General features: G+C 42.1%; 1 protein-coding gene across 2 annotated transcripts in view; it reads right to left on the reverse strand.

Annotated features, from left to right (window-relative positions):
* Window positions 1-1,767: 1,767 nt before the first annotated feature.
* Window positions 1,768-19,039, reverse strand: part of LOC105205752 (carbonic anhydrase-related protein 10) — a 135,100-nt gene continuing 117,828 nt past the window's right edge. The window contains exons 6-10 of one of the 2 annotated variants that reach the window (XM_011175251.3): window positions 18,074-18,140; window positions 4,225-4,379; window positions 3,850-3,975; window positions 3,336-3,384; window positions 1,768-3,249 (exon numbers count right to left, since the gene is read on the reverse strand). In XM_011175251.3, the coding sequence (XP_011173553.1) occupies window positions 3,185-3,249; window positions 3,336-3,384; window positions 3,850-3,975; window positions 4,225-4,379; window positions 18,074-18,140 (462 nt within the window). In that variant the 3' untranslated portion in view covers window positions 1,768-3,184. The remainder of the gene's footprint in view (window positions 3,250-3,335; window positions 3,385-3,849; window positions 3,976-4,224; window positions 4,380-18,073; window positions 18,141-19,039) is intronic. The other variant, XM_011175253.3, reaches the window with a different exon arrangement.

Below are 19,039 nucleotides of genomic sequence, written 5' to 3' on the forward strand. Positions count from 1 at the left end.
TATTGAATATACGACCCATAAATGTGGCCGTCGATACTGATTTTGCAAAATCCACCGGCGATATACCGTATTCATGCGACGTCGTACCTGTATATGTGCGCGTTGGTCTAAAAATAAGGAGGTACCACGGCTCAGTCACGAAGTAGCGGCTCACCGAAAGAACACGAGAACGAGCAGGTAAGGAGGCGAGGGGGGGGGGGGGGAATGAAACTTGTACTCGTGGAAATCCAAAATCACGTCCTTAATTTCCATAAAAGAGTGCAAGGAGTACGCGCCCCCATCCCACGCTCCTCGATCGAGAATGTCACGTGGCTGTTCTCCTCGTTCCCCGTCTTCCTTCCTCATTCCTTTCTTTTCTCCCTCAAAGGAGCTTTGAGCTCGATAAGCATATCTCTCAGCATCCTCTTAGCCTCGGTTACACGCGACGAGCCAGCTACTCAGCACATTCTCGGCGAATCCCGCGGTGGCGTCGTTCCTCCTTAAATTCATTGCATTCGTTTAAGCTGACACACGCGAACGCGCTCGACGCGCGGTATCGCTCTGTGAGAATGTTTGACCGAGAAATCGCTCCCGCAGCCGAAGCGGATCACGAATGAGAGGCAGCGACCGTAGGGTAATTCAAGCGCAGAAATTGCCGAAGTAGACGCTAATCCGAATGCAGATCAGGAGATTCGGAAACTTCACACACCCGCCCGTCCGCGTCTACATACTTATTATTCGGCGTGTCGCCCCATTTCCCGTAATTTTATTTCAAGTTTAATAGAACTTGTGTCACTCAAGTTATCCGTGACGAATTTGTGAGCGAATGAATTTTCACATGGAGAACTATTTAATGTAATTACACGCACTAGCCTTCAGATATCGCGTAGTAAATTATTTGCCTTGCATTTCGAGTCAAAGTACATGTTAAGTGACCTCATTAAGAACGTTGCATGCGGCCGCGTGCTCGAGTCCTTCTCGCTTGCGAGCGTGATTAAATTACAATAACGTCACGGTATATGTGCGAGAAGCGTGACGTTAACGGTGAAGAATATTGCACCTTGACGGGCAATCAGTTTCTCGCATATAAATTATTCCGCAAATTGATAAAATAGGATCCACTTACCTTCGTCTCGAGAGGGTGTGAAGAGGGTGAAGGGTTTCGCGTCCCGCGAAAGTTGCTCGCCATTACTGCCGTGGATAATTAATTAAGGATGAAACGTGGTCTCACAGGCCGAGGCATGAACTTCGGGCTAGTGTTCAACCCAGTTTTGTCCCAGATAATTTGTCAGCGTGCTCGAATTTTTGGATCGAGCGTGGCTCTCCCGATGCTCGGGAGTGCGCGCCAAACTTTTGCGCGAGCGCGAGCGCGTCGAGAGTCGCCTCGTCGGAACTTTACCTTACCCTTGACGCACGTCGACGAAGAAATTTGTAATGCCTAACTTTCAGGGGGTGTGCCAAATCGAACTTTCTCCTAAGCGACTCTCGGAGATTAGCGGGTTATTGGAATTTATTAATTTACGCTTTCGATCTCTTCGCGTTAGCGCGTTATAATATTAATGTACGATACCGTGTAAATTATTCGATGAGATTATAGCTGGAGATGTATCCAATCAAATACGCAGAGTGGCAGGAGAGGAATCACAGGAGAGGGTGTGTGCGTGCGTGTGTGTGCGTGCGCGTGTGACGAACCTATAAAACAAAAATAAAAAGACAAGATTAGAATGTGTCCGAGAAAAGAAAAAAAAAGAGAAGAGTGAGAAGGAGAGAGAGAGACACAGCGATCGCTGTTGCTGTACAATATAACGTCGCCTTTATTATTACCGTTTGCTTATTAACCACAATTGTTAAACGTTCACTTTTTCATATGATACAACTTTATTCTCTATACACACGCTTTTTTTTCCTCCCTAAAAGTTTCGCCTTCCGCGCTGCTTAACGTCTATTTTAGGTAATGTCTGTTCGTGTACATTTTCTGTGTTTTTATATACAAAAGCGCCGGATTATTCGTCCACCGGCTAAGCTAACGGAGAGCCAGCGCGTTCTCTTCCGCGCGATTGATCTACCACATGACTTCATCCTAATCTCTTCCTCTTCCGAACCATTCCTTCTTTATTATCCTACTCCTCTCTATCCCGGAGCTATTACGAAATTGCTCTTCGCCTCTTCTCCTCCGCCTCTTCCACCAACGAGATACCGGCTATTTCTTCTTCTGTATCTTCCACCGAGATCCATCACGATCGTCCCGCTTCTTCCCGCGCTTCCGCTTCATTTCCCCCATCCCATTTTCCCACCCCCGTTTCGTAATGGTTTTCGCTTTACATCGTTCACGTCGTATCGCCATTGGCTACGAAGTAATTGACAAAAACCTGTCAAATAACTCGACCGATTTACAAGCTCGTCAGCGGGATTAAACCATTCAAGCACACGATTTTATTCTCGCCATCTCTCGCGTGGAAAAACAGATTGATCGTACATGATTTTATCAATGATGGGCATTTTAAAAAAGTTTCCTTACCTTAAGAGACAACGCCTATCTCGTCGCTATAGGAATCATCCATCATCTGAAAGTGCTATTGTCCATTTTACAAAATTATATATGTATATGTATACATGTGTGTATACTCGTATATACACACCGTAATTTGTAATAACACGTATTATTTTAAATTGCGCCCATCCTTGATAACTGTTATAGTCTTCAATGCGTAAACTTACAAACAGCGTTAAACGAAAATCTGTATCCCAACAAGACACTTAAAGCTCCTTTGATCACTCGTGTTACGAGAATTACGTTAGCGCTGTGTAGCAACACGCAACTTTGTCCTCGCTACTCCGGAGAATAAAACAAAACTGGATTGACGTTGCAAAACTTATCTACAAATTATATCTGATGTATAATTTGCAGATAATTATGTACATATAACTTCTGCATGACATAGCGGTGATTACATTACAATTGTTCGTCCATCTCGAGGGTTATTACGCGATGTTCATATATCGCGGCGATTTACAACCGTATTTAAAATTTACGTTCTGTCTCTGTTCACACAGCCACGGCACAATTTCTTCCTTCTCCCGTCAGAAATTAGCTCTTCCCATTGGCATCCTTCCCACTCCCCCTTTGTATCGCGTTACATGAATTCATTTTGTTCCACTCCTTCAAAGAAAAGTCCCTTCTCCTGGTCCTGCCCCGTGGATGGCCTCAGACTACGTTGTGCGATAGGGAACCGTCGTCCCGCCACGTGTTGGCTGGAAGGAAAAAGTCATCTTTTCAAATTCTCATCGAGACGATCCCTTCGCGGTGAAGCACGAAGTTTAGGGGCTCCTGGAGCCTGGATAACATCGTGTGTTACCTCTATAATGCATGTCCTGCGCCATCGACGGACACTTGGCGTTTCCCCGCTGCCGGAATAACACAGAAAGTACATTTAAGTTGCAGTTCCGCGAGAAATACTGGCGGGATTGATTCTTTTATGATCAATCAAGATATTTATAGCAAGAATACCTTTTACCGATAAACCTCTTATAAAATCTCTAGATAAAAGGAAAATTTGAATCAAATGTTGAAAGTTATATCTTTTTACTTAACTCTAAAAAATGCAAAAGAAGCGTCTATTTAAATTAAATAAAGCTTCTTGTACATCTATAATTGTCTAGAATATAATTTCTAATTTATTTTCAGTATGTATAACTTAGTTTTAGTCAAACAATTCTAAAAAGAATCAACATTTTTGTTCCTTTAAGAACCCTTTAATGGATATACTAATATTACGATATTAGATTTACCGCAATATGCCAATTATTCTGATTGACACTACATTCTTAGCACGGAAAGTATCGAATGACATAATCGCAGCGTTATATTACCTTGGCAAAATCGATATTTGTTCGTACGGTTCTATAATGAAGACCCTGCAGCGGTCTGGAATTGTTACCGAGAGGCGCTTTCGGCGTAGTGGAGGGGCCCTGCATTAATTTCCTTAGGGCGTACAGCTAATAACAGAAACAATGCGCTTCTATAGAAAAACAGGATTTCGTTGATTGATCCAACAGTATCGACAAAACTATCTAGGAACCATCCTGCCGCGTCGGCCACTATTTTTGATGATTCGATTATTATTGCGAGACACGCGAGCTGTCGCGAATCAGAATCGGAATTTAGGAAAGGCAGGGGAAAAAAAAGAGAAATTACGCCAGGAGAAGTTCAACGGCGAATCACCGGGTAAGGGGATCGATGTTTACCTCTCGCGCCGTGATGTAAATTGGTTTGTTGAGGATCAGCCAGACCGCCGTTTCCCAACAACCCGGGTGCGTTGTACTGCCCTCGTAAGTCATGTAACCGGTGGTGTCCGGTAGAAGGCTTTTGAGGGACAGGTAGCGCACGGGTGCGGTGTCCCCTGAAATATAAATTATTAATAAGACGCCGATATAAATTATTAATTTACGTTGAACCCCACTTTCAAGATGGAATGCAATTATCTCGTCTCACGCGACCAAGTCTTGTCTCAATTATTTCGCGGTTGATACGATTACCGACTATTGACTGCCAGTGAATTTCTTTCGCTGGAATTTTCAAGGATTTCCAACGATACTAGCTGGATAAATCGAGCGAGATCAGTCAGAGATACTTTTAACACCGGAGGGGATTTTCGAGCATTAGGTGGCTTTAAAAGTTTAATTAGATCCCTAGATAAGAGGTCGTGAAATAAAAGTGCGTTTCGAAATTAGGACACGGAGATTGAAAAGCGAGATTTTCAAGGATCATGTTAACGCAATTAGTATGATGTGAAACAAAATGCTAAACGATACAGAAATAAATGATACGCGCGAATTATAGATGACGATCGTAGAATAATCAGGATATACCGAGTTGCTTAACGTATCAACCGTTATACATGGTATATAGATGGCAAAGAGTTTTATTCGTCATTCGATTAGTTATTTCGCGCGGATTGTTTCGTTTTTATACGCGCTTTTTCTGTCCTTTGATATTTGATTCCGGTATACCGATCGCAAGACTCAGCAAACGAGAATCATTCCCTACAGCTGCACGCAGCGCGCGGCGTTCCTATAAATTCAACGATTATCCGGGCGCGCAGCGCAAACCTCGTACTTTTACCGATAACAGGCGTATGTGGATTACGGGGGATCGTAAAGCGTAAAAGTCTCAAATCTCTCTCGCTCTGAGGCTCCCCGACGGCAAATCGGTGTCGCGATACTCAACGTCGAGCCATTTTCGTGGAACGCGCGGCAACGCGAGGGAATTCGGCGGACAAGGCGAGCGAACGAAATTACTCGCGATTCGTTTTGCGAACTCGCCTTTGAACTTTTGGCACTCTAGCAGGAGAGCGAGGCGGGGAAAAAAGTCGACGACGAGTCTGGAAATACGAGGGCGAAAGAAGCAGCCGGCGATGATTGACGCCGCGCAAACATACATAAATCGTGCACAAGGCGCGCGGGCCATGTATTCGCATTACATATTTAAGTATAATCTGCATTTCCAACTTTCCGTGCATGTAAAAAAATGCGCGGAAAAAATGCTAATGCCCTGAGTGTCCTACAATTGCAAAATTTGAATAAAAAAAAAATTCTCAAAGAAATATTTCACTTTCCTTTCGTGGAAGCGATAAAAGTGGCTGATTCTAAACTCGTATTATTACTGATACGATTACGTGAACTCTCTTCCCTCGTTTGAGACATCTTGAAATTATTATTAGCGAATATTAGCCTTGTCATCGGAATAATGACACTGCACTTAAGCGGTAATGCTCTCGCGATAATAACGCCCGCGTTGATTCTACACATTTATAATTTCAAACGTCGCTGGTCATAAGTGTATCATGTAGCCTGGCAAACAGTAGAATTACAAGAACAAACAATGTGCAACTCGCTTGCAAGCCGTCACTGAGCAAATATCTGCGTCTCATGCAGAGTAGTGTGTATACGCAATACATCATGCACTAACCGGCATAACTTTCTATCGACAACAGTGGGTTTACCGCGTTTCACAAAAGCTGTCATTCAAAATTCAATTATTACATTCAAACAACAAACCGTAATCGTTCCTAACTGTACGGAAAAAAAGGTTTTGCTAAGGTGTCTAAACATTTAGATGCAGATTTGAAAATCATTTTTATTAGACCATCAAAATTATTTTCTCTACATCTATACTCTTTAAATTAGATTATTTGTTTATTTGCAGAGTTGTACTGATAACTGTGATTATCAATGGCTATTCACTGTCTTTCAGTGATTCGGATTAAGAAAGGAATACTCTCACTCATTAGAATCAATATATAACCACCGAGGAAGAGTGCACGTATCACTGATTCATGCAGTTATAAGAATAATGCTGAAATGAGTCGAATTTTACTGATTCCTATTTAGAGAGTAGCTAAACTTTTAAATATTCCAGTAAAACTATTCTTTTTATGTATAAATAGTAATAAAGTATTCGAGCTATTTTTAAGTAAAATAAGATATTTCAAACAAAGACGTGTACGAAAAGTTGCGAGTATATAAAAAGCCTTTTAATACATTTTTTAGGATACATTAAATTGTAAAAATAGCATGTAAAAATAGCAAGAAAATGAAAGCTGAGGAGATAAAAAAAAAACGAGAAATATAGTATTCACGTAATTACGATTGAATTACAGATTTAGACGCGATTGCACCCGATTTAGGTAGGTATATCAAGTATCGTGCAAAATGTATTTCAGAGACCGTGCAAGATACGTGTTGACGGAATTTACTCTTGAAGAGAGCGAGCGATGAGTTTCGAGTGTATGTACTACGATAGGATGTGCGCGCCGTTCGTAACCGCCGAATGTCCAGAAGTGATTTGTATCTTTCCTACGTAACGCGCGCGCGGGGCGAAATCCAGCGTAAAAGGTCATCATTTCAGAATGTGCGGTGAAAATAAATCTTTCGCTCGGAACAGTGCGCGAGCTCACGCCGGGGGAATCGTATTTATCGGGACCCTGGGAGGTATGTTACCGCGCGGTGAAACCGTGCGAACCTTCGATTCGAGCGTGTCTCCGTTCTTCCCCGCGTCGACGCCTCTCATATCGGACGGCGAAAATTAATCCTGCGTGCAGTTGACCGTTCAATTAAGGACTCTTTAGCGTACTTTGTAAAAAAAAGAAAAGAAACGGGAAAATCGCATGTTCGTCGGTGACATATTACCAGTATCACCAAGTGTATGCATATTTTGGGTGTACATAAGATTACCCGAATCTCGTTCGTCGTGGACGAGATGAAAATCCGGCCTGAACCATCTGTACACACGCCCGTCCCAGTTTATCTACAAATAAAGGGATACATATAATCCACGATAGCACGACGGTCCTATGTATCTAAACACGGACTCCACTGCAACGTTCTCCGTATATATTGCGTCTATTTCTCGCATCGAGTCCATGACGTAGTCGTGAACCTTTGCTCACAAACGCATAGAATCCATCCTTCGCTTGTATTACAGTAAAATTTACACAAACCGCATACGTATTATGCCCATCATATCAAACGTCACAGCTAGCCGTACTATTTGCTTCATTAGTTTATGCATTTAAACATAAAGGAGTACGTCTTGTGCTCAATTACGGAAATAAAGTAAAGTAATTTATGTAATGTATGATATAAAAATATATTTTAAAACACATGAATAAAAACAATTTTTTTGTAGCATCTGAAAATTTTGCTAAATAATTTATGTTGAGCCATCAAAATGATTATGTAGAACACCCAAGCATGATAATGTTTCTGCAAACAGTTTGATATTCTACCAATCAAATTAAACATCTAATACAATTTTTTTAATATTTCAACATAATTATTTTCAAATGTATATGTTAGCAAAGTTGTTCTTTCAGTGTAGAAGTACTGAGTTATTAATTATTTTTTTGATTTATTTTTTCTGCGTGAAAGATATCTGAAATTCTTTGACTTTTTAATAATTGTGTCCTTTATATTGATGAAATATATGAATTTTAATCATGTTCTTTATTTTCAGAGTAACTTGTTCGTTGGATCCTTTTTTAGTGAATAAAGAATTTTGATATTTTATATCTAGCGTTATAGAATCAAAATATAAATTATAATCAGAACACAAATAGCAGTAAAAAGTCAAACGCACAGATGCGAACGGAAGAATCAAAGAGATTGAAGTATGATATATCAGCCGCAAGCACAATGGTTGATGAATCTGAGAGTAGATGCGTGCGTGGAGCAAGACGCATCGCAGCACAACGGAAACACTTTAAGTGCATCTAACCATCGTAACGAGTCCGTTTGAAGTAGTAACGTAACGCAACGACGATTTCGTCTTTATGCGACGAAAACCTAGCAGTAGTAACCGCGACAGGGAGCGAGCGCTTCATCAAAATGTCGCTCTGTATACGCGGCCGTCTATTCCTCGTATTGAGTCCGTGACATTAAAGATGGGTGAACGCGTTCTCGCAAATGGCAGATCCGGCACAAGGGAGCTGCCGTTTTGCTTCGTACAGAGAACGATCCTCCACCCCCATGTGCCGACTTCCGACGCGTCCCTCGCCATCCCCCTCTACCCTCCTCCCCTCCCTACCGTTTCCTCTTTCGCGCAGAGATATTCTTAGGACGTCGACATTCAGGCACTCCGAAGGCAAAAAGTAGAAGCCATGTCAAGTTCTTCTCGAGGCGGACGCCCGCCGTCGACCACCCTGTGCCACCCCTGTCCCCCGTTCGCCATTTGCCGCTATCTTTCCATATTGACGTATATATCGTGCGCACCTTACGCTCCGTGCATGCGTGTTTTATTTTTATTCATCGTCGCATTGTGATCTCCTCCCCGGCGAACGAGAATCAGATGGGAATAAATGGAACTTGGGGAAGAGGGAAGGAGAAAGAAATCCGGCGAGATGACAAGTAATAATAACGGGGGCGTCGAAGAGCGGGAAAATATCAACTGCTTCGTACCGTCTGTGGCAACGAGGCAGGATGAGAGAGGGACCGGGATGGACGGGAAAGGGTGGAAAGGGCCCTCCTGGTGATTAATGAAATGCATTAACTCCTTTCCCGGAGAAAGAGAGAAGAGCGAGAGCCTGAGAAAAGACCGCCGGCTACAAGATCGCTTCGCCGCTGCTTCGAGAGTCTGCGGGAGCTACGGCTATTGATACGTCCGCGCACACAGGCGAGATTTAAACGAGGCAAAATGCAGTTGTATTATGCATTGTGGAAGACCGCTATAAGGAGGGCGGAGATCTATCGAATCTCGGAATTATCGCATTTTCTCGCAATCTCGTTTTGACGAAATTCAAATGGATTTTTCTCAGAGGAGGTTTGATGAAAGCTCATCGTTCGTAGCTTTTATGGGGGAAATTAACTCTTTTTACATTTCTCATAAATTTTTGATAAATCGAATTTTCGCTGAAAGAGGAAGCACTAAAATCTTTAAAAAGTTTCATCCAAATAATTTTCGTACGTATAATCAAATGTAGTTAAGCAGACATACAGTTCGCTCATATCGTCTTTCTCGCGATACAATGCAACCGACTTGTGTTACATTTCTTGTTTTCTTTTTCAAAGAAAAATCCAACCCTCGCGCCAGTCGTATCACAATTTACTAGGGACGCGCCGTATAATAATGCAGAGTCTTCTCTCATGGGAAAAAAAAACAGCGATTTTTGGCATGAAAAGGGATATAACGGATTCTCGTTTAATAATTCATGGTCGACGCAAATCCGTGCTAGCGCGCCATTATCTACTATCATACGGGGCCCGGGGTGGCGGATATTCCTGTGGTGGGTCCACACGCACGACACGTGGCCGGTTCGTTGCGTGGAAGTCGAATATCGTCGGGAATAACGTGAGGTGCTCTTAGGAAAATTGACCGTGCCTAATGGCGCACACCGGCGGAATAATGATGATGACAGTGGCGATAATCGCAATATAAGAACATCTTCAGCGCACGTAACGAACATCGATTCGTTACGTGTGCCGTGTGTGCGTGTTGCGTGCGTAAGTGTTTGTGTGTGTGTGTGTGTGTGTGTGTGTATTGTTCGACACACAAGACATTCGTCGATTTCGCGTCGACTTGGAACATTAAGGTCGTCGCTCGATTTCTCGAAACGAGATTCTTGTTTGCCGAGTGAATAATTCTCGGCTTGAAGCCGGCCAAGCTCTCTCGAGCAGTTTATTCTGCCTTATATCATCCTGACCGAGAGCGTGCGCGAACGAGGGAGAGAGAGACGACCGAGCGATCATTTTGCTGTTTACTCTCAATTAGCACGCCAGCTCGGTACGATGATCGCGAGGGGTTTTTAATAAAATTCATATAAATGTCGAAATAATTCAAAATAAATAGAGAAACGTGACAGTTGATACAAACTCATTGCTGAATTCAACGTTATAAGCAGCTCTAAAGCTAATCTTTGAAATAATATGACATTCTTCTTCACTTATTTGTATTATTCATATATTATCAATCTCAATTTTCACTTTATCACTGTCTTTAAAATAATCTCTTTAGAATGTCAACATCCGTCTAATTTAATAGCTAATTGTTTTATATGTAATTTTGTACGTATAAAATGAAAGTAAACAGTAATTTGCTTGACGTATGACATATTGTAATTTTGAAAGTGTTATATGCGCGACTTCGTTTAATTGGCAAAAGGGGAAATTCTAATTAAGTTACGTAATTAATAATTTCTGTTTTCCTCTATTTGTTATATTATTTTGTTACATATAAGAAAGTATTCCTCTCACATAGTGTATCCTTCCTTATCGGATACTTATTACACGTGTCATTATTTATGCATGCAGCAGAACCTGTAGCAGCCGAACCTAAATATTTGCTGCATATTTATTCATAACTATCCTCCTTTCGAATCGATTTGAAGGCAAAGTAAGCATCGTAGTATATTCGACGTATGTGTAGCAACCCCGATATGTTTTGAGAGCTTTACAGGAGATACACAGCAACGCATCAATAAATAATAACATCTGTATATATAAAACCACGCTACCACGTTACTATCGTTACATCGAATCCACCGGTGCGGCGGCGCTGGCCAATGCAACATGATTTTCGTGCTGTAGCATTATTTTATAACGTATATGCCGCTATCGAATACGTCATATTTAATACACGACTTGTCAATTAAACATTGCGATATATCTGCGAGCGTCAATCACGATCCTGAAGATATATGGCGTTAACGCGGTATATAATATGTTATATATAATATATAATGATTTTAATATATCAGAGCTTATTTTTACGAGAGTGACTTGCGTTGCTTCAAATAACATTTAAATATCATCCTGTTTTTAAATATCGTCCTTTATCCTCGAATATCGTCGCATCGATGGAGCTTGTATCCGCGGTTGCCCTCGCCACGAACGAAAAAAAAAAAAACCCCGAAAAAGAGGGATTGCTCTCTCGGCCCTCGGCGCAGAGTGAGGGAGGATGGTCTGTCACCGTGATAAATTCACCACCTCCAATCCTCGTAGCCACGGAAAATATTTCTATCGACTAGGGAGATCGCGCGTAGGGGTAGGGACATGGAAGAAGCGAGAAGAGAGGAAGAAAAAAAAGAAGAAGAAACGCCGGGGCAACGGTGGCCGCATCGGAGGGGGATGCAACCCCCGCCGAAAGATAGAAACGCATCGGGTGAGAGAGATACCTCGCGCCTCCCGACGGCCGGATCCGCAAACTGCTTTCTGGCGTTTCGTTATATGGCGAAACGCCACGTCTGGAGGGTCGGTAGAGCGGTGGAGGATGGGGGACGGCCGGGAAATAGAAGGAGGCGGTTTTGCTACCCTGCCGTATTGCGACGTTGTGTATACGATTGTGCAACTGAGGGTGAGAGAAAGAGAGAGAGAGAGAGAGAGAGAGAGAGAGAGAGAGAAGAAGAAGGAGAGAGAGAGAAAGAGAACGGCATGCAAACTGGATGCATCGTGGGTGGGGAGAGAGTCAGGACTCTGAAGGGGTTGCGCGAGTGGGCCCCGTCGGTGGCAGGGGTAGCTATAAAATACAATTTCAGGGGTGTCGGTTTAATACCACGCATACCGCGCAAATATTTCATCTATTATCTACATTTCGTAGATACGTAGGCATTCGCCGGGCGGTGTGCGGCTCGGAAGGGCTGCAAACGGGGGTGCGCGCGGAGTAAATGGCCGGCGATGTGTATGCGTGCGTTTGTGTGTTGTGTTTGTGTGCGTACAGCGAGGCTACGAATATTCCTCCGGTACCTAGGACTTCGTCCCGCTCGCTTACTTCCTCGTTGTTCGGGTTACTACACCGGCAGCGTCGAAGCATCCCTTTCGTGCGTGTATACGACCACGTAAATCAGTGCGTTTTAATTCACCGGTCTCGGTACGATTTCACCACGCGGAAGCCGGCCATGATAATTACAAGGATGAAGGTATCACAAGCAGGAGGAAGAGGATTTTCCGTAATGAAAACATTAAAAACACACCCTGATGCGTTTAATTATATATGTTCATTAGCTGCCTAATTGATAACGCATAAATAGATGTATTCTTCGCGAAGAAATTCTGTGAATGTTTAAAAGATTAAAAACTTTACTAGTGCCAGAAAAAAATTTGTTTTTAAATGTTACAGATTCGCACGTGAAAAATAGATTCTGTTAGTTTAAAATTATCGTTTCTTTCTTACTTAATCGCAATTTTCAAATCGATTTATTCTTGCCAAATATTCCAGGTATGACATATTAAAATATATCACAGGCGCGTCATATAAATACTCGAAACTCATTTATCGAGTGGAAATTATTGCTTAATAAAATTCAAAGTAATGGCTATATCCTGTTGAACAATTCGTTTAATGCAGATTTGATGCAACAATTTAAAGAACGCGGCTGTAATAAAAATTAGTAATTATGATATATAATTTACGAAAATTATATGCGTGAATACGTGATACGTTTCGACCGCGCCTCGGAAATATTCGATGGCATGTTGACGCATTTCTCGTCGTGCTTTTCCAATCCATCTGCGCCGGCTGTAATCACCGTTAATTACGTCATACGCATTATTGATCAAGGTTTAAAAACTCATTATTCCCGAAAATCGATTTGGCAGGGACATTACTGACATTATTATTAATGATGCCGGATAAAATCAATTTCGCAATGCGCATTGTGCGCGTATAAATGAAATGGTCCTTACTTTCTCGCGATTGCGTTGCCGTAGAAGCGTTATTAAACACTTAACTTACATCTGAGCTGTTAAGAGTATTTTGCATGAACACATGTGTTGCTTAAGTGAAATGCGCTACTGTGGGTGAATTTTCATCCAACTGCTAATTCAAGTTTACTACAGATTTTGTTATTAAAATTTGGATAGCTTAAAATTTAATAAAATCTTTTTTACATAAAAATAGTGTTAGTTCAGTTTAACATTCTGATAGGGTCATTGCACTAGTCAATGAACAAATAAGAAATTGGATCAGTCAATAAACAAACACAAAATAATTTAATACAATTACATTTTCAAATAAAAAATTACATTTTAATAAAATCTACATGAAAATTAAATTTCAACAATATCAATTAATTTTTCAGTTTATTATTTTAAAGTTTTATTATTTTAATAGTTTTTCTAAACAGTCATTTATTGGCGACTGTTCAGCGACTGGTGCAACGACCCTAATATAAAAAAAATAGACTGAGCAAACGTAAATAAAGTGTTTTAAAAATTATTAATTGTGTGAGGTTTTCATTCGGAGTAATATTAACGTTAGAAAAATATGAGTAGCATATCCAGGATTAATATGTTTATGCTTGAGGAAATTTTATCTCGCGTTGCCTCATTTAATTCAAGAAAATTCTAAGAATATCTTTCTCCCTTTTCTTTAATCGTGGTAGCACGAGAGAGCGATCTCGATATTATCTCGCGTTAAATAAAAATTCCCCTTAAAACGTCGTTCCATGCAATTTCGTTCATTGGCGAGAGCAACCTGCACGCGAGCGGGTTCCGTGCAAAAACATGTTTAGCTGATGAAAAGCTTGAGTTAAATAAATTTCACGATGGCATAGGCGAACTATTGTGGGCCACTGTATATGCGACGTGCCTGTCTCGGCACGTACACGACAATGGAATACTTAGATCCCGCTGTAGCTCCTCCTCCCCGCGCGCCATTTTCCATTGTCTTATGATTTATGTTCCCTGGTCGCGGTGTCAACAGGGTATTGATTAAAATACACACATAGCCGTGCCCGGGCGTGCATACAGATTTATGCACACACCAGCCGGCCGGAGTATGTGACATCGCCGTACCTTGTAAATCGACCCCCGTATCCCTCCCCCTTCCCGTTCCCCATATCGCGTCGGAGCGTTGATCGTGTTAACTGTGTAAAAAGCGCCAGGCACGCTTCCAGGTCGAATCGTTTAGCCCAAGAGACTCTGAACGCCCTTATACGGACCTCCGACTACAGAGGGTGTCGGCGGTGGTATCTGAAATCCTACCGGGAAGCACACCGAGTGCGCATCGATGGTCCTTCCGCCCTTCTCTCTACTGGCACAGCGTACGTTTCACCCTATCCTCCTTCTCTTTTCATCCCCCCCCTCGAGAATACTTGGCTGTAAAGTTTATTTTCTTCCTCGTCGAGCAATGCAACCAGCCGTGGCATTCGCAGAATTATGCCACGCAAGTTGAACGGGGGAACGAGGCGCTTTCTTGCCGGCGCTCTCGACGGCGCGCGCGACGGCGGATGCGCGGATGGAAATCGCGGGAGGAAGTTCGTTGCGCCGATGGAATCTGCGGGAGAGAAGAGAAAGACGGGGGGAGGAGCAGGAAAAGGGAGAAAGAAAGAGAGCGCAGGCGAGAGGGAGAGGGAGTCATATTTCGATTTTACGTCGGGCGCAATTTGCGTCCGTAAGTCGCGGCACGATGCATCAAAACGGTGGATCGCGCTCGCGCGCCGCTGCGTCAGGAACGGCGCGCGAGCGCTATAATCCATTATGCGCGCCATCCATTTAATTTTAATATCGTAACGAGGCTCTGACGGGCGTTAATTCGCCGAGACAAGTTATGAAAAATCGCGGACGGATCTGCGATGATAAAAACGCGCCGCGCGCCGCACCGGTACACCTACAGCGACTCAATTCACGCTCCGAAGTTAACGCGCGTTATCGGCGCTTTGATACAACACGCTGCAATTTTCTTCTGTTTCAGTATTCAGCATCGGTTAACCATAATTTGCGTGATATTATGCGAATGTTACCCGTGTACAATGTGAAAGCGATAAAATCGGACTGATACGAAAGTCGCAAAATTATAATATTAAATACTCGTAGAAATTTCACCAATTATTCAGAAAAGACGTGTGAAATAACGTACACTGAAATAACGATTTTAAACAAATCTAAAAATTTAGCTAAATACAAATTTGAGAATAATTTTATTGAACCCTTGAATTACTTATGCAGGATGCTCAGACTGGTTGACAGAATGTCAAAACTTTTCGCAGCATATTACCACTTATAACTTGAGCGTTCTACTTAGTTAAGTCACGTGGTCCATGGGAAAATTATTTTCATAGATTTGAATCTAATTAAATTCTTAAATACTTCAGTAAAACTGTTACAGAATGAAATGAAAAAAATGAAAGATAAATGATGTTAAAAATGACATTATATTAAAAAGATGTACGGTTGCAATAAAACCTATGATGCTAGATATTATATTTGACGCGACGCGTTGCATGTAATTTATTTTAGACACTATTATTTTCAGTTATAATTATTCAGACGCAAAAGAAAAATAAAAAGACGGAGCTCAACTATTACCTCGTTTTTAAGAGAAATATACTAATTATTCTATGGCAATTAGAAAGCTGGAAATTTATTAACTAGTTGTCTAGTAGCATTGTTTCGCTTACTTCGATGCACGGGGAGCATTACTGTAAGTAATTTACACCGTCGGTTCGCATTTTCTTCATTACTCTTGCTCTCCGTTAAAATGCTTCCTCGTTATTCATACTCACCTGCTTCTTTTACTTTTTGTCATTTTCAATGGAGCGCGTATTTATAATCCCTGTATTACGTATTACAAACAATTCCTACAATAATTATTTATGTGTATGCACGCGATAAGGATGACTTTCACAAATACCATTCTCCAAAAAACTATCGCGTTATTCAGTTACAAATTGCCAACATATACAACTCTGTATTTTAAAATGTATGAGAGAAGAAAGAGAGAGAGAGAGAGAAGTTATTAACTGTGTTTAGAAACGGCTCCGGAAAGCTAACATCCATTACTTATCCAGCCGGATATGACAACTCATCGTTCTTATAAATTCCAACTTAAGATTGGAGAGAAAAGGGTGCTTTCCACCGTATCCTACGGCGACATAGACGCGTCCGCTGGCGCGAATACTCGGTGGGTCGAGGAAGTGACTCGTTATCTTAAGAGAGTCATTTCGTCCCCTTCGTCTTTTTCCTTCCCGTAGAGGCCCCGCTCTCGACTTTTCACTCTCGACTCGAGTGCCATCCGCTACAGCCGTCGTCGTCGTCGCCACCGCCGCCCCTCCAAGCTTCGCGTCTGGGTATCGCCCGGCAAAACCGACCCTCTTCTCTCTCTCTCTCTCTCGTCCCGACGGCGTTTTATTTATTATCCGCGGTTACTCCAGCAGACCGCAGCATCCGGCGAGCTCTCCGTCTCGAAGATCGCCGCGTATGACACTTGATGCGCAAAGTGCATATTCATCGTCACGCAAAATCGCATATACCTAATCACTGCCGGCACCACCATTCATCGCAGACCGATGATCGTTTAACGGGAGTTCTCATTAATTGTAGTCGTCTTTCAGAGCTCTCAGGCGACGTCGGACGAGCCGGAATTTCAGTAACCGTCGATATTATAACGCAATCTTTAACTCGAGGAAACTTTCTAAATTTGGTTCTCTACCATATTTGGATGTTTCTGATTCATCTCTCTTTTAAACACACAAGTCGCTATCGATTGAATTTGTGATCGTAAAAAAAAATTAAAAATTGCGACAATTTTATAGAAACAACGAAAATTACAAAGTATGTTTACGAAAAGTACAAAGCATCTGTTTCTCTAAAAAATTTTCAGAGAGAAGTATTTTTTTCCCTCTTTGGAACATGTAAAAATATCGAAGGATTTCCATATCTGGATTTCTGCACGAAACAATCAGATCTCATTATTTTTCAAAGTTCTCTTGTACGCAGCGCGTCATATATTAGATTTCTTCGGTGTGGAGTGCGTCGAGACGATTTCAATGACGCATTTAGCCGGGGTATTGTAGAAAATTAGTATCGAGCTGCTGCGCAGCTTGTTCAGGATTTACGTTTCCGGTGACACAATACAACGTAGTTACGTCGTCTGTCGTTACGTCGCGTCGCCCGGCGTACACTGTAAAAAGCACCAATGTGAGAACGCACGATCGCGAGTAAATTATTATTACACATCGCTTGATACGTCTCGATATCAATAGCGTACGTAGTACCGGCTGCCCTCATTGAGCGTCGAAGAAATCGGGACGCATTTTTGCAAAAACGTGGCCGCATTAAAACTTTACTTTCAAACTTTTACTTTCAGAGGCAAGTTTTTCAGAATAAAATTACGTATTTCCTGCCAATTATGAAACGCTTCGCAAGTTTCGTTTAAGGAAATAATAGAGCGATGCTTAAACGCAACGTTTAACGCACGCGATTTACTTTTTGCAAATACACCGCTCGCCAATTACGAAGTTATTTACTCGACCCGGAAATGCAATAACGTACGATTTTGTTTATATATATTTGCAGAATTAATAATAATAAAATAAAATTTGAAAATTGCTTAATATCATTTCGGGATATATAGCGTAGGAAGAGATTGCAGCCAAATGGACACGAGGCATACACAAAAGGAAAGCTATCGCGGTATCTAGTGGAAGCCCGGGGTTGCGCGGGTTAAAAGGAAAAAAAGTTATCGCGTCGTTGGACAAGATACAAGCAAGCGTGATATTACGCAATAGAGAGGCAAGGATGACGACGGAATTTCCAGCTTGATTTAGGAAAAGAGCGGAGAAGAAGAGCGTTTTACGCTTTCCTCCGCTCCAAGTATCGTACTCACCCCGATGTATGACCTTATTGAACACGCTGGTGATGATCTGCAGCTCGGGATTTAACGTCTCGCCAAGCTGAAACAGAAAACAGGTTTCTTTGTGTATCCGGCTAAACGACAGTGACACCTTATACCGCACCGTAACACTATCACCACCACCACCACCAATATCACATCGGCGCTGCTGTCGTATGCACCGTGTCAGCGATGTTGTCCTTCGCCATTCCCTGCCCGTCCCGCGTCATTCTCTCCGCCCTGATACGTTTTCCATCGATTTCCCATGAAAAGGGGTTGCTCGGTCGGTGCTAAGTGCACCGCATAAAGAGGTGAAGGCAAAGAGTCGTTTCGAAAGTTCTACACTGGGCGCCATTAAAGGTAACCGTAAAACCCCTGACTAAACCGACCGCGGACTTTAAAGTAACGATAAATAATAAAAGTTGATCCGTGCGAGGCGCGGCCGCGTGGGTCCGCCGTCGATCAAAAGTTTCGCCGTTTCCCTATCCGTGGCACGAAATTATTATCGCCGCCTCTCCGCCTCGTCTCTCCGTTCCATAAATAGAGGTAAACAAGGAGGATAAGAAGATGGATAAAACGAAGTGAGATACGATCGGGGTTGAAATGCGCGCAAAGCAGAGATATTTCTCTTTATAATGGGCATTATATTCTTCGGTATCCAGATTTATGGATAATCGTTAATTAAAACTACTGATGTTACTGCCGCATGAAAAAACGTTTTACAAAAGCTGCTGTGAACAAATAATGGAGGAGCACAACGCTCTCCATTAGCCTTTGAGGACGTCAATTACGGCAAAGAAGAAAAAAGTTTAAAACACATTGAAAATGCATTATATTTCTTTTTTATCGAACACTAATTTTCTCCGGTTTAGATAAAATGTACTTTGCGTTAATTAAACTGACGTTAACTTTTAACATGTAGACGCGGCAATTTTCATGTTTATGTTTAACAAACGTTTA

This window comes from Solenopsis invicta, chromosome 5, assembly GCF_016802725.1.
Source record: "Solenopsis invicta isolate M01_SB chromosome 5, UNIL_Sinv_3.0, whole genome shotgun sequence".
Classification (NCBI taxonomy): Eukaryota; Metazoa; Arthropoda; class Insecta; order Hymenoptera; family Formicidae; genus Solenopsis; species Solenopsis invicta.